Source organism: Vipera berus (genome assembly GCF_964194415.1).
Source record: "Vipera berus genome assembly, chromosome: 2".
Taxonomy (NCBI): Eukaryota; Metazoa; Chordata; class Lepidosauria; order Squamata; family Viperidae; genus Vipera; species Vipera berus.
In genome coordinates, this window is record NC_138203.1 from 172,749,513 (window position 1) to 172,773,269 (window position 23,757).

General features: G+C 38.2%; 1 protein-coding gene across 2 annotated transcripts in view; it reads right to left on the minus strand.

Annotated features, from left to right (window-relative positions):
* TNRC6C (trinucleotide repeat containing adaptor 6C) overlaps positions 1–23,757 on the minus strand; it is a 136,532-nt gene that overhangs the window by 91,635 nt on the left and 21,140 nt on the right. The window contains exons 1-4 of one of the 2 annotated variants that reach the window (XM_081319515.1): positions 16,196–16,452; positions 12,417–12,483; positions 11,687–11,783; positions 6,157–6,178 (exon numbers count right to left, since the gene is read on the minus strand). In XM_081319515.1, the coding sequence (XP_081175641.1) occupies positions 6,157–6,178; positions 11,687–11,783; positions 12,417–12,427 (130 nt within the window). In that variant the 5' untranslated portion in view covers positions 12,428–12,483; positions 16,196–16,452. Of the gene's footprint in view, positions 1–6,156; positions 6,179–11,686; positions 11,784–12,416; positions 12,484–16,195; positions 16,453–23,757 lie in introns of those variants that run through there. The other variant, XM_081319514.1, reaches the window with a different exon arrangement.

Here is a 23,757-nt window from a genome sequence, read left to right on the forward strand (position 1 = left end):
ACTGTTCAGAGGTAATTTTCTGTACTAATATGTAATAGAGTTAACTCTCTAAATTGAATTAAATTAATTAAATGCCACTCCCAGTAAATCAGTTTCTATTACATCAATGTTACAATGAATTAAATGTTTTATTAAAACCACTAATAATATTATGCTATTACATCATTCATTCAAAATTCTTTGCAGTTTAGTTCAAGAGACATGCTTCGTATTAAGCAGCAATGTAACTAACAAGTCAACAGCATTTGTTACAGCTTTGCTTATATCAATTTACGATAGGAAGTGAAAAACTTGATTTCAGAGAAGTAATTCATTCTACACTATTACTGACCTAAATGTAAACAGTAAGAACAATTTCTAGAAGTATTACTTGTTGTAATTGGACCAAGCAGAATAAAACTCCTAATTTATAAAGCAGAACCCAAAATAAGGATACAAATAAAGTAGGTATTGATGGTCCCATTTCTGGATAAAGTATAGATATAAGCAAAAAAAAAAGTATTAGCCGCTAAAATGTTTCATTTCAAGTTACATAGAAGCATTCTAAACCACCACAGACCGAACTTAAGAATCACTAGTATTTGGTTCAAAGCACAGTCATCCAAAAAAACAAAACAAAACAAAAACGTTCTGGATATAAAGAAGTATTCAGAAGCAACTGAAGGATCATTTACAATTGAGACTTTCCCAGAATCACAGAAAGAAGCAAGATGTGGAAAATATATGGAGGAAAAGCAACAATGCCCTAATGTAGCTTTATCATCCTGTCAATGGAAAAAAAAAGAGCTGCATCTTGAAGCCTTCTTTATGAGTAATCAAAAAGAGGAACACTTTACAAACAGCAGAGGGAGCACTCCATATTCTTAGTCTGATCACTGTTTCTATGGAGTTTGGTATTGCTTAAAGCAGACATGTCAAACACAAGGCCCGGGGGCCAGATCCGGCCCGCGAAGTGGTTTCATGTGGCCCGCGAAGCCATCCTGGAAACAGTGAGGGAACGGCCCCCTCTGCCTTGGCCCTGCCCCAGAGACCCTCCTCCTGCCAGAGACCCTCAGATCTGTCCCACTCCTGCCCAGGCCCCCATAGGCACCCTTGATGCCAACGATGTAGAGCTGGCCACGCCCACTCAGTAGGCCATACACACTCTAGCCACGTCCACCCAGTAGGCCATGCCCACCCTGGCCACACCCACCCGGCCCCCTGAGGGCAACCACAATGCTGATACGGCCCTCAATGAAATTGAGTTTGACACCCCTGGCTTAAAGGGACGCGGTGGCTCAGTGGGTTAGGACGCTGAGCTTGTCGATCAGAAGGTCGGCAGTTTGGCGGGTCGAATCCCGAGTGCCGCGTAACAGAGTGAGCGCCTGTTACTCGTCCCAGCTCTGCCAAGCTAGCAGTTTGAAAGCACGTAAAAAAATGCAAGTAGAAAAATAGGGACCACTACGGTGGGAAGGAAACAGCGTTCCGTGCGCCTTTGGCGTCTAGTCATGCCGGCCACATGACCACGGAGACGTCCTCGGACAAGCGCTGGCTCTTTGGCTTTGAAACGGAGATGAGCACCGGCCCCTAGAGTTGGAAACGACTAGCACGCATGTGCAAGGGAGGGAACCTTTACCTTTTATCTTTAAAGGGAAAATGCAGCGATCCTTTTATTAAAGGCACAGAATAGTAGATTCTGATCCTCTAGGTTTTTCTCTAAAAATTCCAATTTTTCCAAGGATGTTTTGAGGTCGTTTAATCCTTTAATTTTTCCTACCTACCTGAACAGCTCTGTAAACCTGAAATTTCCCCCAAAGCATATGAGTGTCTTCCCTTTATTTTTCACTATTTTTATTTTGGCTATAATACTGCTGATAACACTGAGCAGGAATATTAGCAGGAATGGTGAGAGGAAAGTTCAATTACAATATTTTTAATGCCTGAATTTCAACAGAACAAAACTTTTCCAAAACAAAAGTATTGAAACAGCTGAAGAAAATGTGGCAGCAGATTCAGGAAAAACAATTTTGTGATAATCATCATCTTATCATCATTATTATCTATTAAATTTACAGTAAATGCTGCCCAACTTTTTATGCTGCGGCACATTGACAGAGCCTTGGTGGAGCAGTGGGCTAATGCCTCCTTAAGTAACACCAGCTGCCTGCAATTAGTGGAGGTTCGCATCCCACCAGGCTCAAGGTTGACTCAGCCTTCCATCCTTCTGAGGTAGGTAAAATGAGGACCCAGATTGTTGGGGGCAATTAAGCTGACTTTGTAATAATGCCGCTTGGGGTGTGTGTGAAAGCCCCAATAAGCAGGCATATACATAGAATGAAGGCTACTGCTAAGCTTGTAAGCCGCCCTGAGTCTTCGGAGAAGGGCGGGATATAAATGGAATTAAAATAAAAAATAAATAAAAAAATTTAACTAATTTGGCTTTGCCATCTTGTGGAATGTTTTTTCAATTTCCCAGTCTGTACCCCTGTATTCTCTGGAGAACTCTTTTTTCCCCCTCTTCCATTTAATCATGTTCGATTTTCCAAGACTGCTTGGAGAACTCACTGCAGTTTTCTTGGCAAGGCTTTTCAGAAGGGGGAACAAAGTGAAGAGTTATCCTATTCAGGTGCTAAATTGGATCAGTTTTCAAGCTTAGACAAGGCCAGCCAGGTGCTGCCACCTGCTGAAATTATGATGCTGGTAAAAAGCAAATAAATATAAGTCTGTATAAGTGTAACAAACAAAACATCATGTCTAGGGACTGAAATTGATAACATAAAAAATGCAGTCACTGGTATTAAGATTGTCCTACAAAATCATGAAGAAAATGAATACTTATTAAAGGATAGAGCCATCTGATCATTCCTGATGAAGATCATATTGCATAAAATGTGCAATGGAAGTATATAATCTATCCAGAAATAGTTCTGATATTATGACAATCAGCTGAGACTGCTGTTAAGAACAGCTTGAGAACATTAGTGGCCAAAGAGTTGATAGCCATACTTCAAATAAGATTTATCTATTTAATTTCTATGGTTGCCCATCACAACTGCGTCATTCTGTGAGGTGTATATTTCTTAAAACAATAAAACATTTAAAAGTAATACAAACAATGCAAAAATAGGTAGATACAGCAGTCAAGGCAATTATCCAATTTAGCAGCAAAGCCAAGAAATGGGGCCCTGAACACATTCTGAATCCCAACAATAAGTTCTTATAAAACAATAGGTTCTAAACATTTAGAAGTTAAAATGTAACAAAAATGAAAAACAGGATAGAGATGGAGAGGAAGGAAGGAAGGAAGGAAGGAAGGAAGGAAGGAAGGAAGGAAGGAAGGAAGGAAGGAAGGACGGACGGACCTGGAGCTTTTGATGGAAAAACAAAGTAGGAAGGAGGCAATGGCAAACCACTTTCAAAAACCTTACAAAGAAAACTTCAGGGATTAGTCTAGGCCAGGGGTAGGCAACCTCGGCTCTTTTATGACTCATGGACTTCAACTCCCAGAATTCCTTAGCTGACTCAGGAATTCTGGGAGTTGAAGTCCATGAGTCATAAAAGAGCGAGGCTGTCTACCCCTGGTCTAGGCCAGGGGTGTCAAACTCGCAATGTCACGTGACGTGTTGCAATGTATCACAACTTTTTTTTCCATTGCTGGCAATGTGGGTGGGCGCGGTTTCGCCATGACGCATCTGGCCCGTGGGCTGGCAGTTTGACACCCCTTGTCTAGGCAATTGTCAAGAGTCAACACTGAGTCAAAAGCAAAGAAACAAATAAACATAGGTAAACAGATACGGCACATCTGTTTTTAATTGAATTAGGAGCAACACATCTGCATGACTCAAATAAAGTCTTTATTATAGTCTTTGGTTCAGAAAGCACAACAATAAAATAGATATTAATTAATGAATGATGTTTCAGAAGAAGCCCAGTAAGCCAATGATGGGCAAATATAGTTCTGCTAAAATAATTTTTACTGGTAAGCTAATTTAGGAAGTGAAAAACAGGCTGTGGGACATGTCCCAAGTAAAGGCAGTGACAAAGGGGCTGCCACTTATTTCACCATCTTGTGATATTGGACTAGCCTGCCCTGAATATGACCTTTTAATATTTAAAGCAGATTGATTTCAAGAAGTCTACAAAAGGCAAGAATGAAGAATTAGATTTGTAGATGTATTAATTGTATTTCTTCAATGAAACAGTTCAACTACAATACCCATTATTTTAGAGGACTGTTAAACAGAACTCAGTAGACATATACAGAATTATATTTTTATTAAAGGGTTTCTACAGGTTTTGTGGACTTCAAGTCTAAACACACTGGATTTTCCCCTGTACTGAATACTCCCCCTCTTGTTTTTACCTTTTGATTTATCTGCAGTCCCATTAGCATTCAATAATGGGATTTATTGTTAATGACAGTAAAGTTGATTTCTGAATTTAAAATCAATCAAGTGCTACAATGCTATCTGTGATATATGATGTGCTCATCTTCAGACTTTGGTGAATAAATTCCAGTGCATGCATTTGCCACACAAGGTCTTCTTGCTCAAAATGACTCCAAGTCCCTTCATGATCTGAAAATTCTGGTTTATCTTTTCAGTTTCGTGTAGTATTGCTTAGTCCTAATCATAATTTGAATTTCTGGTATGAATCAATGCTGTTTATACCATGTAAATGTTATGTTTTGCATTTTTACAGGATTATGTAAAGTACAGATCATATAGAATCTACATATAGGACACAGAATTTGCTATTATATTTTATAAAAACAGATGTGGGGACTAGATAACTATGTAAGAATCACGGGGAATGTTTCTTTACATTTACATTAAAATAATATCTAAACGGTAGTGAAACTAAATTTTAAAAACAAGCTTCTTTTCTGCTCAGTTTCCAAGTTCACTTTTTGGACATGGCGTTAAAGTCTCTGGCAGCATCTGAGCTTTAGTGGTTTTGATGCAGGATGAAGCAAATTTATCTCAAATCTAGTTCAGAACTTCCTTTGTGACTATCTATCATTCTGATTGACAATCTATGTCACATATTAAACTTGGGAAGCTTTCCACACAGTTGACAGAAAACCCAATTTTCTTGATTTATATGCAGTAGCAATGTTTATCTCAATCCAAAGGCAATGGAACATGAAGGAAAAGGAATCTGCTTATTAGGCCTAAACTAGATCTATGTCTCTGAGCTATGACAGGGCTAGAAATATTCTTAGGCAACATATTTAGCACAAAGAACAACAAAATGGTTTAGGCAGTATCTCAAAATTTCAAAACCTAAGTTTCAATTAATTATGATTTCTGAATACCAGGAATCAGCCTGTTACTTTGCTATTTTAATTGGGCCCCAATACTAGGAAACATTTCTCAGAGCATGCTTGAATGCTCTACCATCTGCTTTTTTAGATGGAGATTTAATACTGTCGTGATCTTTTTAATGAATGCAGTTTCCCCCTATGGGTCCTAGAACTACTGAAATGAATGAGATTATTATCCACTATTATTTTTAAGAGTTACATGATATGACTTGGTTTTACATTTTCACTGTCTCTGTTTGGACATGAAAATGATAGTTTTTTTCCTGTTATCAGATAAATAAGGTAGTAAAAAGATAATAAAGCCAACCAAAACGTATTGCAATTTTGCTGTTATCTACAAGTTGGCTACATATGAGGGTGAAGGTTCGTTTTCCGAGCTTCTGGGTTGGTTGCTGAACGTTTCATTGCCAGGCTAAGTAACATCTTCAGCAGAGTTTAGGGGATGTCAGTGTCAGTGAACAAAGAATACCGACCTGATATCCTTTTACTGAAGATGTTACCTCACCTGCTAACAAAAAGTTCAGAAACCAACCCACAAGCTCTAAGAACGAATCTTCACCCTCATCCTACACCTGAGCTACAGATATTCGCCACTAGTGGCTATATATTCTGTGTCCATACTTCATCAGTTTAAGTATTGTATTGCTGGACTGGAACTGCTATAAAATTACCAACTTGCTTAGGAACTCAATTAAACTCAGTACCAGGATTGATTTGCAGCCCTTTTATAATCACAAAATTGAGTAATACTATGAAACATGTTCTTGTCATATTATTATATACTGTACCATGTTCTTGCTATAATAGCCATGGAAACAATTTAAATCAATATATATAATATATATAATTACCTTTGGTTTTTTGTTCAGCAGCCTGAAAGACAAAAACAACAAAATACCAGTTAGTAGTCAGATTTTTATTGAAGACAATGTGAAAATAAAATAAAATATATAGCCCCAACAATTAGTCATAGCATACATAAAACATGATCACCATGTTTATATGGTCTTCCCAATTTTTGGTTTGATGTTTTGAGCAATTTTGCAGGAAGGAAGATCAGTGGCTATGTAAATATGGAAGTGTTTTCAGAACCAATTTAGTGTTATAAGGATAAGCAAAATTGAATATTGTTGACTCTGGACTTTCTAGCTTAGTGGTATACAAGCTTGAATTTTTCAGAAACCTTCGAGTGTAAACTTCACAAACTCAAGAATTAAGCAATTAGAAAACATCAGGCTGCACACCTTTCCTCCACCACATATATTTTATTCATAACTTCATTAAAAAAGCATAAGCTTAAAATATTTTGTTACAAATAATGAAAAGAACACAGTAAACATGCAGGTAATTTATACTGGCTCTAGTTTATAGCGATCAAAGTAAACTGTAGCTTTGCCACCAGAAAATATTGAATATACGGTATGTATACTAGTGACATATTATGAAATAAGATACTTCAATATATTTACACTGAACTCTTCAAATTAATTACACATGTATTTGAATAATTATACAAATTAAGTTATAAAAAGAATCTAGACTGTCAATGATTTAATTAGTCTAGGTAATGAAATAGGTACATTAGTGGGTATATAACTGTCCATATGTGTATGCCTACATACAAAATTTAGTTTGTAACCATTCTAGGGCAATACAGAAAGGATACAGCTTAAGTATCTCATGAATGTTTGAATGAATAAGTGATATTAAACATATTAATATTATAATGAGCATGATTTGGATAGTTTTGAATACATAAAGAGCTTGAATGTATTCATATTTCAAAACTATTATTATGTGAACAGAATGCAGAACAATATTCTAAGAGAAGTCTAACTATTACATTTAAGGCTGTTTTAGATGTTTGATTTTATCAAGCGTTCTGAAGATAATTTAAACTGCCACATTTTCATTTTAGTCTATTGTGTTGTTTTATTATTTTACATTATACAGTTATTTTTTTGTGTTACCATGTGTATGCCAATAAAGTAAATTATTGCCAATAATTAAATAATTTTACTATTATTACCTCTATGAGCACCATCACCATGCCACCAGTTTAATTTCAGGATCAGTTTCCATAGGAGCTTGTAGCATATCAGCTCCTAAACAAAGTGGTATTGAAATTAAAGCAGCTGGTGGTGGCATGGTTATGTAATAGAGGTAATTATACTACTACATATAAGTCCTCGACTTACAATCAGAATTGAGCCCAAAATTTCTGTTGTTGAGACATTTGTTAAGTGAATTTTGCCCCATTTTACGACCTGTCCCAGTTGTTAAGTGAACCACTGCAGTTGTTAAATTAGTGACACAGTTGTTAAGTGAATCTGGCTTCCCCATTGACCTTGCTTGTCAGAAGGGGATCACATCACCCTGGGACACTGCAACCATCATAAATATTCAGCAAAGCATATTGATCACATGACTACGGGGATGCTGCAATGGCTGTTTACTGTGAAAAATGGTCATAAGTCACTTTTTCAGTGTCGCTGTAACTTTAGTAACTTTGGTCACTAAACGAACTGTTGTATGTCAAGGACTACATGTATACAGAACTCTGACAGAACACAACAGCTGAGGCTAAGAAGGATTTGAAAGTCTATGTCTCAACACTACCACTGCAAGCATCACCTTTGTTCTGGAGGATTCCCCAGTACTTTGTAGTTGGCTGCCAACAAGGACAGAAGCTACTGATGAAGCTTACCTATTCTTCCATTCATCCAGAAAAAAAATTCCACTGAACTAACCCCATACATACCGTAAAAGACTTGTCATTTCAATGTGAAAAAGAACCAACTCTAAATCCATCCCCATTAAAAGAAGAAGAAAAAAGATGATTTCGGTTATAAAATAAGATGATTTTATTTATTTATTTAATTTGTTGGCCGTCCGTCTTACTTTATGGTAATTCTGGGCGGCTTACAGACATAAAAGTATATCTACATTAAAACAAGAGTAAATTAAAACCAAGATTAAAATCAAGGACATGTGGGAAGGGAAGCGGCAGAAGGGGGGGGAGGTGAGATCTGTTGTTAATCAACCAACCTCCTTTCTGCTGTTCCCCCGTTGGAGCCACAAGCCACCTGGCATGGCCAGGTCTTTAAGCCCTTATGAAAGAATAGGAGGTTGGGACCAATCTCATATCGGGGGACAAGATGTTCCGGAAGGCAGGAGCAACAGCAGAGAAGGCCCTCATCCTAGACCCCACCAGCTGGAATAATCGGGCTGACAGGACCTACAGCATTCCTCCTCTGCCGGCACGAGTGGAATGGAATAAAGGTCCCATCCCTCAATATGATGAAAGGGTCTTGGTAAAATCTTTGCAACATGTTAAATTATGGAATAAAGCTTGTTATTATAAAGAACAATATTTTTTTAAAAAGTAAGAAATTATTAACCCTTGCTTTTAATGAAAAGCAATCACTGTAAAAGTTTGTTATTGCCATAGTCCCTTCAGACAAATCTTCTTCCTTAGAAAGGGGGGAAAGGGAGAGGGAATGAATAGGAACTGGGAAAAATCTCAAACTTATCAAGTCATGTTAATGCCCAGCTCTGAGATTCTGATGGAACCATTCCCAAGTGCTCCTGACAATTCAGTACTTAACTATGACCCCAACACAGACTTCAAGCCTGCAAGAATGTCATTGTCAATTCAATCCTAAATTGCAAATTAAGGAAGAAGTGTGTCGGTGCTTGATAAAGTATATTGGGAGTAATGGTCTACTTCAGGGCTTTTCAACCAGTGGTACGGGTACCACCTGTGGTACATTGGCACCTGGCAGGTGGTACACGAACATCCTAGAAAAGTGGTAGTGGGGGAGGGGAATGAGCTGAACCGGTGGCAGCACCGCACAAGCCTGAGCGAGAGATGGCTGGAGCTACAGAACTGTCAGGGCTCAGCGGAAGTGCCAGGATCAGAGCCAGTCTCCAGCTGGAGCTTGGCGCTGATCCTGGCATTTCTGAGCCCAGAAGAAGCGCCAATCAGCTGGAATGTTGCAGCATCTCCAGGCTCTTGTGATTTCCATTCAGGTGCTTGGCAACTGATTCATATTTATGACAGTCACAGTGTCCCAGGGTCATGTGAAGTCCCCAAAATCTGCTGCAACCACCCAGCAGATGGGGGGAATAAAAACCAAACACCCTAACCTCCATCCCATCCCCGCTGCCAATCCTCAACAGAAATGCTCACAACAATGAAAACCTCGGATAGAAGGAAGAGCACCGCCAGGTGGGCAGGCAGGTGTCTTGCTCGGCTGTGGCTTGGGGGGAACTTTTTCCAGTGCCATTGTAACTTCGAACAGTCACTAAGCGAACTGTTGTAAGTCGAGGACTACCTGTACTTCATCACTTTTTTCCTTTTTTTTCTTTTTTGGTCATCAAGTTTTTGATACCTTGCTAGGTGACTGGTGGTACTCGGATGTTGCCATATCCTAAAAGTGGTACAATGGGTGAAAGGGTTGAAAAGCCCTGGTCTACTTGGCAGTTAAGATCTACTCAGTAATAGGTTATCAGTTCTAAGTAGTCAATTTCTTCAGCTACTATGTTTCCCACAAAATAAGACCCAGTCTTATTTTCTTTTGCCTCCAAAAGAGGCACCAGGTCTTATTTTCGGTGGTGTGCGTTTTTCCACTCACCTCCGGCACAGCCAGCCCCACCCAGCCAGCCTACTTCTTCTGCGCCCGAAGTAGCAGCTTCATTCTGCATCTGAGAATGGAGCTCCAGCCTGCATTTCACAGTCGAAGGCCTTGCAGAAAGGCCACTGTAGCCGAGAACCAAGCTATGGATTGAATCCATAGCTCAGTTCTCTCAAAACCCTTGCAAAACTGAGCTATGGATTGAATCCATAGCTCGGTTCTCGGTTCCAGTGGCCTTCCAGAAAGGCCTCTGACTGCAAAATGGTGCAAAATGACTGCCTTGGTGGAGCAGTGGGCTAATGCCTCCTTAGGTAACACCAGCTGCCTGCAATTATTGCAGGTTCGCATCCCACCAGGCTCAAGGTTGACTCAGCCTTCCATCCTTCCGAGGTAGGTAAAATGAGGACCCAGATTGTTGGGGGCAATAAGCTGACTTTGTAATAATGCCGCTTGGGGTGTGTGTGAAAGCCCTAATAAGCAGGCATATACATAGAATGAAGGCTATTGCTAAGCACATTGATTTGTGCTTCTTAGATTGTAAGCCGCCCTGAGTCTTCGGAGAAGGGCGGGATATAAATGGGATTAAAAAAAATGCAAGCCTATGGACGCCGCAGAAGAAGTGGGCCAGTGAGGAAAGACCTGGCTGCAAGGTAAGTGGGTGTGGGGCGTGTGGGACAGCTCCACACCCTGATCCCCACCTTGGCTTGATTTTTAGGTGTATGCCTTGCTCCCAAAGTAGGGCTTATTTTTGGGATAGGGCTTATATTAGGCCCATCCCCCAAAATCAGCCAGGGATTATTTTCAGGGTAGGTCTTACTTTTGGGGAAACATGGTAGCTTTGATCAGCAAAACTTGAATGTGAATGAAGTTCTGGTTCTTCCAATATTTAAGCTTCTCCTGAGACCAGTCAAATATCAAAATAATGTTTATGACAGTCTAATTTTCAGACTTGGCTTGAAGTCTTGTACAACTTTCTGAAAAGCCTAATATCTGACTTGATCTGACAGTTTTACCATGAACACTACATCCTGTTGACTTAAATTCTGAACTAGACAGGAACCATGCTATTGTCTGTGGTAAGAATTATTTGATTCTTGATTGCATGACTCCACTTCTTATCCCTATTATGTGAACTTGGAAATGGGACTGACATTTTTAAAAATCTTAAAGATATACCAGACATTATACAGAAAATGATTGTTTCCGGCCCTCAAATCGGAATACAGTAGTGCCTTTATCTAAATACTACAGAAACTGAAAATTATAAAAGCTGAATTTGTAAGTTAGGAAAACAAAATCATCTGTGGTCAATATATTGTTCTGAAAAAAATGTATTACCTGGAAAACAATATTTGTTAATAAGTAAAATCTACTAGTTACATAATTTTATGAAATACTAAAAGCCACATAACCTCTAAGTTATAACCTCTACCTCTTGTTATGTTGCTGAAATACATAATTCACCTGGCAGTTACTTCAGATGGTAATGTTTAGCTACTGTTCACAGACTACTTAAACTGTGCTTTAATAAAAACATTTGATCAGGCCAGGAGGAAATCTGCTTGTCGTAGAATATATGGCCTGAAGAAGTGAAAATAAGAACAAATGTATGCATAATATTTGGTAATTTTTACAAATAATGAAACCTAATTAGACTATTTATATTTCTCAATATACTGTATTTCCAACTCACACTAATGAAATTGGCTAAGTGTTAAATTATATAACTGAGATCTTAACAAACCTTTTTCTGAGCACCTTCCTTCTTTTTCTTTTCTTCCTGCTTTTTCTTTTTCTTTTCTTCCATCAAATGTTCCTCTTCTTGTGTTTGTTTTTTTTCCCTATTTGTAAAAGAGAATTGAACCTCTTTTAGACAATTATATAAATCAGGGAAGCCTGAATTACAACAGACACTGAATTATCTGCCACCACATATTTAAATTACTTCCATCACAGAATTTAAATCAACATCAATTTAAATTAACAATCATATATGAGATACTTCTTACATATTACACTGCTGCCATTTATTTTACTTGTGCTTACTAACTGAACACTAATGAAACATTATAAAACCAGGTCTAATTACATCAGTGTATTTAAAAAAACAAAGATATAAACCAGAATTGCTTCTGTGGCTCTCAAAATTAATGTAGCTCTAAATGTACCTACAATGTATCTCTAAAAAAATTAGAAGAAATCAAAAGGGCTATGAGCAATTCACTGCAGAAAGACTGATTCTATGTCTACTCTGCTTTCAAACATTATATTTAACTTTAATTTTTATGTAAAATCTCTGGGTAGACTAATGGAACTGCTTTATAGATTAATGTCTAATACAGAAAGAGGTTAGGAGCTTTTTGATCACTCTCTTTTGGGAAGTTGAAACAAATATTCTTTGCCTGTAAACATTATTTACTTTTCCCCAAATTTTTAAAAAATGTAATTTTTACAGGCTTCTTCCCAATGCATACCATTCACACATTCTGCAGTTTGTTTGTTTATCAATCAATCAATCATATGGCTGCAGTTTTCTTACACCTTGTTTACAAAACAGAAAAAAATGGATTAACAAACTTTTTTTCTTATTTACTAAAGATTTCCTTTGCACAAAGCATCTCCTTAAATATTCACTTAAAAATAAATCAGTTTGATCATTAAATTATAGCAAAAACATTTAAAAAGGGACAATTACTCCAAAATCCCAAATGTACAAAACTTTATCCAATAATAAAATTTGGACAGAATTAGAGGATATATGTTCCGGTTTACTGTTTGGCCCGGATTCTTGTGCTGTATATAAAAGCCTAACTTAAAAAATATGAAACAAAAACAATTATAAATTGGGATTGGATGGAAGTCAGAAATCTTGGTAAAAATCATAGCTTACAGGAAGTGTAAATAAAATAAAAATCAGAATGTCTACTGTAATTAGGAAAAGGTAAAGGTTCCCCCGCACATGTGTGCTAGTCGTTTCCGACTCTTGGGGCCGGTGCTCATCTCCGTTTCAAAGCCGAAGAGCCAGCGCTTGTCCGAAGACGTCTCCGTGGTCATGTGGCCGGCATGACTAGACGCCAAATGCGCACGGAACGCTGTTACCTTCCCACCGTAGTGGTCCCTATTTTTCTACTTGCATTTTTCACGTGCTTTCGAACTGCTCGGTTGGCAGAAGCTGGGACGAGTAACAGGCGCTCACTCTGTTACGCGGCACTCGGGATTCGACCCGCCAAACTGCCGACCATCTGATCGACAAGCTCAGCGTCCTAACCCACTGAGCCACCGCGTCCCACTTATTACTATTGTAATTAGAAAAGGCTAATTTCAAAAATACAAAAAAGTGGCTGTAGGAAGGAAGTGAATTGGAAAATAATTTTAAGAACTAGCAACAATTCATGTTTTATTGTAAACTCTATCCAACACAGTACTATCATTCCATTGATAGAACATCATCTGCAGAGGATTGGATTCTTTGTTCTCCTTCTGCCAGGTACTTCCCAAATTTTCTTTGTAAGTTATCTTTTTGTAAGCACACTTTTAAATTTTTGAATAACCATTTTTATTCTGTATTATAACATACATAAGGGTTTGAAAATAGACAAGCATTTTGTTATCAAAAGACCAAGTTATAAGCTAACACTGGCAGAAAGATATTTCCTACCAGCAATGATTCTCCAGTCTATATTATACTATCCCAGAACAGATTTTAGGGAAACCATAGGTATCTTATAGGAAATAAATGGATTTGTATTTTCAGATTGGATTAAAAAATGATACATACTGACAAATTAATTCATAACTCATATCTTAGTTAATTTAAATAAAATAATTTTGATTTAATAATTGTATTTAGATTAAGCTAAATCTTAAAAGTATGCTGAATTTTTAAAAAAATTCTGAACAGAATATTGCCAAGCTGCTTTTCAATAGGCATAGTTACAGCTCATTTCCCAACTCTTCCTTGGCTGATAGCAAAACTCTCTGTCTCATGGGCATTGTGCTAGAGTTTGTACATCGGCAAAATTGAGAAAATAGGCAGTCTATCATTCTTCTGCCAATTTTACTCAGTGTCAAATATCCAGGGCACAAAAACTTGACCTGTTGAGATAGCAGATGAAACTTTTGACCCTGTACCACAGCTCTGAGCAACCAAGATCAATAAACTGTGAATTATGCTTTTATACTGACAGCAGGCATGAACTTAACTATAAATAGAATTTTTTTAAATGTTCAAACTCCATTATCTTTCTATTCAATTACAGCTTGATTTTTCAAAGGAGAACACGAACAGAATACAAGGAAATATTTAATATGAAACAAGTTTCTTGTTAAAGATTGCATAACTAGGAATTTTAGGTACACTTAGTTTTATTTATAGGAAGATATATAATATGCAGTTTTTAAAATATTAATACACTTGAACTCAAAGAGTTTGGAAGTAAATGGTTAACCCCCTTTAACTTCAAGTGACAGTTTATCAATTCATATATACTATTTATGTGTTATCCAAAACTTTCTAGAACTAAGATTTTGGAAACAGTTTAGCTTCCCCCAAAAGGGCCAAATAAAAGGAAACACTGCAGTAACCAATTCTTTTTTCATCTTGATATATCTTGAAATGACTGTTCCACAGGACCATACTGTCACCAAAGGAGATAAGTGACACGATCACTTGGTGAACTGACAGGCTGGTATCACTTGATTCTTCAGGATGACCAAAGCAAGAGAAATCAGTGATTGGAATGGAAAGAATTTGACCGCTGGTACAGCTTACAACAGCAACTGGGACTGGGATTGTCATTGCTAAGCAATGTGGTCATAAAGTGTGACATCACATGACCGTATTGCTTAGTGACAACAATCTTGGAAATTGTCAGCATTACTAGGTAGATCAAATAGGAAACATAACTAGATGAGCAAATTCTACTTCACTGTAAAGCTAAATTAACAAATTAACAAATTTTTGCAAGTCTGAAAGCACAATTCTCTTGCCGCTTTCTTTATAGTCCCTGAAACTACAGAGTCTTTTCTAAGCCTCTTGCCCTGCCCACTATCCAGTTGAGAGCTACACTGTCTCATATCTGGTTAACCAGTAGTACAGCTTGCCTTCAGAAGTTTATTTATTTATTTATTTATTTTATTACATTTATATACCGCCCTTTCCCGAAGGACTCAGGGCGGTTTACAGGGTGATTAAAAAAACCAAAATACAAAAGTTAAAACAAATTTTAAAAGAAATTATGTGTGTCCCTGTCTAAATAAAACCCCAGTTAAAATAAGATTAATCCTCAGCCTGGGCCAGAGAGCTCGAAGAGCCAGGTCTTCAGGCCCCGGCGGAATGAACGGAGGTCGGGGGCAGTCCTAAGCTCCACTGGCAGCTGGTTCCAGAGGGCAGGCGCCCCCACTGAGAAGGCCCTATCCCTGGGTGTTACCCGCCAGCAATCTCTTACCGGTGGCACCTTGAGAAGACCCTCCCTGTGGGAGCGCACTGGACGAAGGGAACTTGTGTGTTTTTAAGGAGGTTTTTAAGAGGAGACTGGACAGCCACTTGTCTGAAATGGTATAGGGTCTCCTGCTTGAGCAGGGGGTTGGACTAGACCTCCAAGGTCCCTTCCAGCTGTATTATCATTGATTAATTGGTCACTCTCTAGGCTGTGTTTCTTGGCCCATTCTCCCACTGTCCATTATCCTCTCCTTCTTACTTTTTCTCCTTACTTTTTCCCCTCCTCCTGAGTGTTCAGGAGAAACTGGGCTATGAGAATGAAAGGTAACTTACACAAGGTGACCTATGAATCAGCTGAGCTTATAAAAGTGGTAGTCACCCCTCCATTGGAAACCTGTTGGTCTCCCCACTTCATGACTTGTCTGTCTGATGTGAAAGGAGCTGGTTCATTTCCCATATCCCCTATTTGGTCTGTTATTATCCCCAAGGCAACCCTACCCACTGAATTCCTCCTGTTCCTCTTGGTCAGCACTTAACTCCTGCAAGGCCAGTAGATGGGAATTGTTAGGATACTAATCATGAAAGCTATGCATTAACTGCAGAGCATGGACATCCACTGCTGCCCCTCCCATGACTTCTCCAACCCTGGGTAGCCCTTCCAGTGTATCTGCCTTCCTCTGTTTCTGGAGTCTAGTACTTCAACCTTGAATGCTTCTTCCTTGTTTACCAGAATGCCTAATTGATTAACTGTCTCAAATTCAAAATTGTATTCCCAATGTTGTGAGGAAAACAAATGAATTTAGATAACATTACCTTTATTGGGCACAGTGGCATCCATTAAAAATGAAATTCTGAAAAGTGTACACATACATAACACACATATAAATATACAACATACATATATACTTACACCCATATATAATTACACATAAATATTAATCACTGTTCATCTTAAATAGATAGCAGAAAGAGGAAGCTTGGGAGTTCACAAGGTTAATACTGTATGGAACAAAACTGTGACTGAACCTGGATGTTCTGCTTCGGATACCATGAAGCCTCCTCTCCCAGAAGGTAACAAGGAGAACAGGTTGTGAAGAGGATGTGTAGTGTCCCAGACAATCTTGTGGACCCTGCTCAAGCAATGCTTATGTGCTATGTCCTAGAATGGAAGGGAGGGAACTGCCAATAATTTTTTCTGCCTTCCTCACCACTCTCTGCACTGCCTTCCTAAGGACAGGGGAAGGAACATGTGCTTTTCTCATGAGTTGCAGAAAATGCAGGCGTTGCTGGGCCCGCTTCACCAGTTTTACCAATTTTACTACTTATCACCAATTGTAATATATAATTTGGAAGTAAATGCCTCCCTTGGTCTGAAATCACACGATTGACCAATACTCTATATCAGGAGTTCCCAATCAGGATAAGTGACATTTGACTCAATAAGGAAAGCATAGACTCCAAAGATTTGGATGTGACATGGTAAATATCAATTATAGGTTCTAATCAACTACAGTATATTGGTTGAGCGTCTAAGTCTAATATGGAGAAATAGAGCACAGAATGCTAAGATTTTTTTTACTTGAATAAAGGTAAACTTTGCTCTTTACAAGAAATAAAAGATGCTAAAAATACACTCTACGTAGACGCAAGAGAGTTTGTAATTTTTTCTATTTTTTTCTGCAAATTTAACAAAATATTCCTCTGTGTGTGTGTGTGTGTGTGTGTGTGTGTGAGAGAGAGAGAGAGAGAGAGAGAGAGAGAGAGAGAGAGAGGGAGAGGGAGAGAGAGAGAGAGAGAGAGAGAGAGAGAGAGAGAGAGAGAGAGAGAGAGAGAGAGAGAGAGAGAGAGAGAGAGAGAGAGAGAGAGAGAGAGAGAGCGCTGTCAATAGCACTCTGAACAGTCATACCCTGACATGGAAAGAGATATGGCCCAAGTGCTCTTTGCAGCATTGCATAGCTTATTTGTCTGTTTAATATCCCACCATTATCTGTAAAGTCAAGGAAGTATTCCTTCCTCAGTTTTTCACACAACAAATATCCTTGGTTGGTTGGTTAAGGAATATGATTGTTCCAAGAGCACTGGGAGATAAAAGAAAAGCCAAGGCTGGCAGCCTCTGTAAGCCATAATAATGTAATCAAGTGAACTGAACCTTTTTTCTCTCTGATATGATTCTCCCGTATCGGGCGATTGGTAGGAAGAGGATTATGGAAAAGGGAACCTATGCCCAAGAAATATGCAATCTACTTTTCTCCGCTGCAGAAAATGTGTGTGTGTTTCATTCCACCTGCTTTAAATGACCTGATAGCATGCTTTCTCCTGAAGAGTGCCTCCCGAGGGTCCTAGTTGTTTTTGACAACTTTTGCTCAATTTCAGTTTCTTGGAAAAGCGATTGAGGAAGGAATTAGCATATCAAACCCTGCAATTAGATAAGCAATTGAGGGAGAAGGGAAGAAGCAAAAACATTATGCCTTTGAAGTTTAAGAAACTTTTTCACAGAGGTTTGATGAATCCATGTAGAATGTTTCCTTACATTATTCTTACCCTTACGTAGATACACATGCACTCACAAAATAGGATCGGTTTTTTGGCCAGTCAAAGGAATTGTTATGCATTAGATTAGATTATCCATTAACAACAATTTCAAAAGTACAACAAAACAAGGAATCTTTCTGATAATATCTAGCAACTCTTGGTATATATATGCTGGCCATCTCCTGTATTCCTCAAAAGTTCCATATACATTGCTTGAAAAAGAACAGGTTTTAAAAGAAAAATGCCTTTCTTAGCTAGGAAAGCGAGATTATTCTCCATATTTTCAATACAATAGCATAAGGAAACTTTAAATCAAAAATCTGAAGGATTCCGAATTATACTTGGCACTCTGCATGGTCATTTTGACTCTTGTTTCCATTGCAGGGAGGGCCAATTGTGTCTTCTATTGACATAACAAATATTATTTTCATACATCTATGTCACACTACATGTAGTTCTCACTTAACAACACACAGTTGGGACTGGCAAATCCACTGTTGTGACATGGTCTTTAACTGAGACACCACATTACAGTGACTCACAATGTAACTTTGCCTGCACTCAAAACTTAATCACCATAGTTGTTAAATGACACATCACGTGACTGCAAATTTCTGGGTTAATGGCCAAACATAAAGAAACAGTGTTATCACTAGAGACACAATTTTTTGAATCAGAATTGTTGCTATGATGGGGCATGTTAATTTGCTGTTTTGCCAGGTGGAGAAGCTTCAGCATGGAAAAGACTTGAATAGGTTCTATTTGTCATGTGAGAGATTGAGGTGAAAAATGTGATTTTTGTCCCAAAGTTTTGATATTCTTGCCACATGACCTTGATAACTGGTGTTCCAAAAGCACAAAGCACTTGAGGCCTAATGCTTCCATCCCATGGTGCCCACTTTCTGGCTCTCTTTACAATAGGCATAGAATATTGTTTCCATTAAAATCCTGAATGGGAGGCCTGCACATGTGTGATTATGCAATTGGACCAATGATGACCTGGAAGCAACTCATACCAACTGGCAAGAGCTAATCACTAAATTTTCAGGAATTTGGCAAGCCAGTTCACAGCAGATTTGAGCTACAACACCCAGAACATTGGCTGTTCTGTAGTTAGCAGTACACTACTGGAAAAAGCCTCTCCCATGAATTCTTGACAACCTTCAAACAGATAGGCAGCATGGTGGCCATAATCAGCAATCAAGATCTATCCACAATTAGTGTAAATACTGGATTTAAATCAGATTGATTGTATTTCTTTACTGCTAAATCATATGAAATGTATTTTTTGAGCTAACTGTTGTCTATTCTCTATCCAGGAGAAAAATTACCAGGTCTTTTGGATCTGACAGCATGAACTAGATCTCATAAGTTTCATCTTTAGATTCAGTGCTTCAATCCCTCTCTTGATATTGAGAATCTAATGAAAGTCTTTGTTGCCAAGGCCAATGCTCCATTTTGAACAGATTCTGGACATGCCAGTACTTAACTATACAGCAAATCCAAGCCATTTTATTTCCTGTGTCTGACACTTGTGGCCTTACTAAATAAATTTATCAGCTGCCAACTGATGTGAGCAAATGGGCCAACTGTTAGCCCCTTACTGTTTTCAACACTAGATCAGAATATAGCTCCCCTCCATCCCTTTTTAAACCTCCAGAGTATGAGCACTTTGTGTAATTCTCCAGCCCCTTTGTCTACTAATAAATCATATATAGAGATGAAAACTATACTAAAGCATTTTAATGTGGACTAAAAGTATTTTGTTATGAATAAGTTGAATACCTAGATCATGTGACCAGCAATGAAGAATTCTAGAAATTCTAGTACTTTAATATTTGGATGTCCACAAACTTTCCCTTTCTGGTTTAAATACTGGTGTGGCATTCTACGGGCTTGACAAAGAAGGTAAACCAATATTGTCTGTGAAAAGGAAGCTAGGCAGAAAAAAGGGCATAAACCATTTAAAAGATACTCTTACCAGTTCCAGAAACACAAGTCTCATTGCCTATTATTCAAATAGCCACTTATTACCTCCATTTCTAATTCACTCTTTCTGAGAAAGATTGTCAAGACTTAGTCACTGAGCACACTAGAGTTGTTCCAGTCAATAGTTCCAAACAGTGGAGGGATCAGCTGGCCAGTTGCTGCTCTGAGCTATGGCAAAATTTGGTTTTCTCCTCCAGCTTTTTTAACTTCTACAAAAGTTGTCGGAAAGGTAATCTATCACTTCAGGCTGCAGTATCATCAGTACGCTAGGTAGAAGAAGCTATCAATATCTTATCTGTGTATAAGGAAACCGTTAGGGTCTGGATGGGATGAAACGGGAAGTTGAATCCCAGCAAAAAGGGTTTGAAATTTCTTCCTCAAGGGCCTTTGACTATTCCAGCATTGTCTCTTGATGTGGCATTGCCTTGAAACAGCTGGTCTGTGACTTGGGATACTAGGTGACTCACTCACTCCTTTGTATCATGGGGAGCAGGCCTTTACCCAGCTTCAGTTGGTGCACCAGCTGCATCTCTACCTTGAGCATTACCATACACCTGGACTACTGTAATGTGACCTACTTGGGGATATAAATTCTCTTATTTTCTTCATTGAGAGAGTCCCTAATGGCTCTGTTCTGGCTCTCTGTACATTTTTAATAAGCAAACCCTTAAAGTCATGATGCTAAGACTTTGGTGCTTTCTAAAACTTTATAAATATAGTAGAATTATGTAAAATGGAAACAGAGCCATGTTGTTGTTGTTAGTTGCGAAGTCGTGTCCGACCCATTGCGACCCCATGGACAACGTTCCTCCAGGCCTTCCTGTCCTCTACCATCTTCTGGAGTCCATTTAAACTCACACCTACTGTTTCAGTAACTCCATCCAGCCACCTCATTCTCTGTCGTCCCCTTCTTCTATTGCCCTCAATCTTTCCCAGCATTTGGCTCTTCTCCTGAGTCCTTCCTTCTCATTAGGTGACCAAGTATTTGAGTTTCAACTTCAGGATCTGGCCATCTAAAGAGCAGTCAGGGTTGATCTCCTCTAGGACTGACCGGTTTGAATGCCTTGCAGTCCAAGGGACTTGCAGGAGTCTTCTCCAGCACCATAGTTCAAAGGCCTCAATTCTTTGGCGCTCAGCCTTTCTTTTGGACCAACTTTCACACCTATACATTGCAACTGGGAAAACCATAGCCTTGATTATACGCACTTTTGTTGTTAGGGTGGCGTTAGATCAAACCAAAATGCTATTGAATGGGCTACAGTATGCTTTTATAAATAACTTGGAAAGATGCTCCTGGGTACATCTATTTACAACTGTTTAAAGCAACCACATGTTCTCCTTAAATTGCACTATTGCCACTTCATCATAGGGAAAAATTAGACTGCTTAAAGAGTTGTAAAAAGGTGTTATATGCATTCTAAAGCACTTTTCTGAAACTAAATCTGAAGGATCACACAATCCTTCTAGTTAGTAAACCACTCTATTCCTGTTTCCAACCAGATGCATTTGGGAAGCACACAACTGGGGTGTGAATGAAATAACATTCTCCTTTTCTTTAACAGATGGTACTAAGTGGAATATTATTTCTGATAATGGAAGATATATGCAATCATTAGGACTAAGAACCTTATTCCCTCTATCTGAATTAATTATTAAACAACACATATATTAAGAATAAACTCAGATGGAGAGAACAAACAACAACAAAAGGGCAATATGGCTGTCTTCAAAAGGAAATTTCTCTAATCTTCTTTTGAAGACAGCCACAATGCCCATTTGTTATTTTAAAATTTAGTTCCTCGCTGAAGTGAGTATCTGTTGAGCATTTCTTCTGAAAATCCCAGAATTTCAGATTTCACTAGATTATAAAAATAGATTTGAATGCATTTTTAATTATCATAAAAGTTAAGTTCATAAAAACTTTTAAGTCCAATGGCTAAAGTATGATATTCATAAAGTCTCCTTTAAAAACTTAAATCCTGAATATTACATTTTTACTCTCTAAAATGAATATCAGCAAAAAATCAAAGAACCGATAGAACAGAAAATCTGAGTCTTATTTACTACTTGTAACACCAAATCCACTTAGCGTAGAATATGTACATTTTGTAAGTCTATTAAGAGGTTTACTGGTAAGAAATATGAACTCCATATGAGCTCCAAATACACTTTAGCTTCACTGATGTTGCCCAAATGTTGTCAATTTTGTCAGAATACAAATATAGCATGGCTATTTGAGGAGAAAACTTTATTCTGCCTTTTTTCCCCACGTGTACATTCTTTGCTTCTCCGTGGGCAAGAAACTGCTAATGTAATCTTTATTCACTTGGAAATCAAGATATTTAATCAACTGTGTATGAAAAAACCTTTCACTCTCCAGACCTCCACATTGTATTTACATTTTGAGGAAGGTGAGATCATTACAGCAAAGAGATAGAGCATATCAGGAGTCCTTAGCAAATGATTACAGATCTGCTCATTATGAACTAGACTGAATTTCCCAAGACAAGACATGGGTAATAATAAATTCATAACAAAATATTATTTTTTCTATGCAAAAAACAGAGGAGTAGTCACATGCATTTGGTAATGCACAGTCTTCCAAAGAAAATTCCAAATACAGCTACTTGAACTTACAAAGTTGGGATCTCATCTTAATTTCAGGAAACCTACCATGATGTAGTGCAACAATTATGTGTAAATATCAATTTTGAGATAATTTCAAAGTCAAAAGACTTTTTAATGCTAAACTGAAATAGAGTATTATAGGCAGTTTTGTAGATAATAATAATAATAATAATAATAATAATAATAATAATAATAATAATAATAATAATAATAATAATAATAATAATAATAATAATAATAATAATAATAATAGTTGGAAGGGACCTTGGAGGTCATCTAGTCCAACCCCCTGCTCAGGCAGGAAACTTTATACCATTTCAGGCAAATGGCTGTCCAGTCTCTTCTTAAAAACCTCCAGTGTTGGAGCATTCACCACCTCTGGAGGCAGGTTGTTCCACTGGTTAATTGTTCTAACTGTCAGGAAGTTTCTCCTTAGTTCTAGGTTGCTTCTCTCCTTGACTAGTTTCCATCTGTTGCTTCTTGTCCTGCTTTCAGGTGCTTTGGAGAATAGCTTGACTCCCTCTTATTTGTGGTAGCCCCTGAGATATTGGAACACTGCTATCATGTCACCCCTCACCCTTCTCTTCATTAAACTACACATACCCAATTCCAGCAACCGTTCCCTATATGTTTTAGTCTCTAGCCCCCTAATCATATTTGTTGCTCTTCTCTGTACCCTTTCTAGAGTCTCGACATCTTTTTTACATCGTGGTGACCAAAACTGGATGCAGTATTCTGGGTGTGGCCTTACCAAAGCATTGTAAAGTGGTATTAGTACTTCACTTGATCTTGATTCTATCCCTCTGTTAATGCAGCCTAGCACAGTGTTGGCTTTTTTGGCAGCTGCAGCACACTGCTGGCTCATATTGAAGTGATTGTCTACTAAGACTCCGAGATCCCTCTCACAGTTACTACTATTGAGCAAGGTACCACCTATACTATACCTTTGCATTTGATTTTTCCTGCCTAAATGTAGAACCTTACTTTTTTCACCATTGAATTTCATTTTGTTAGATAGTGCCCAGTGTTCGAGTCTGTCCAGATCCTCCTGTATCTTAAGCCTATCTTCTGGAGTGTTGGCTATTCCTGCCAGCTTGGTGTCGTCTGCAAATTTGATGAGTTCCCCATCTATCCCCTCATCCAAATCGTTAATGAAGATATTGAAGAGCACTGGGCCCAGAACAGAGCCCTGGGGCACCCCACTACACACTTCCTTCCATGTAGAT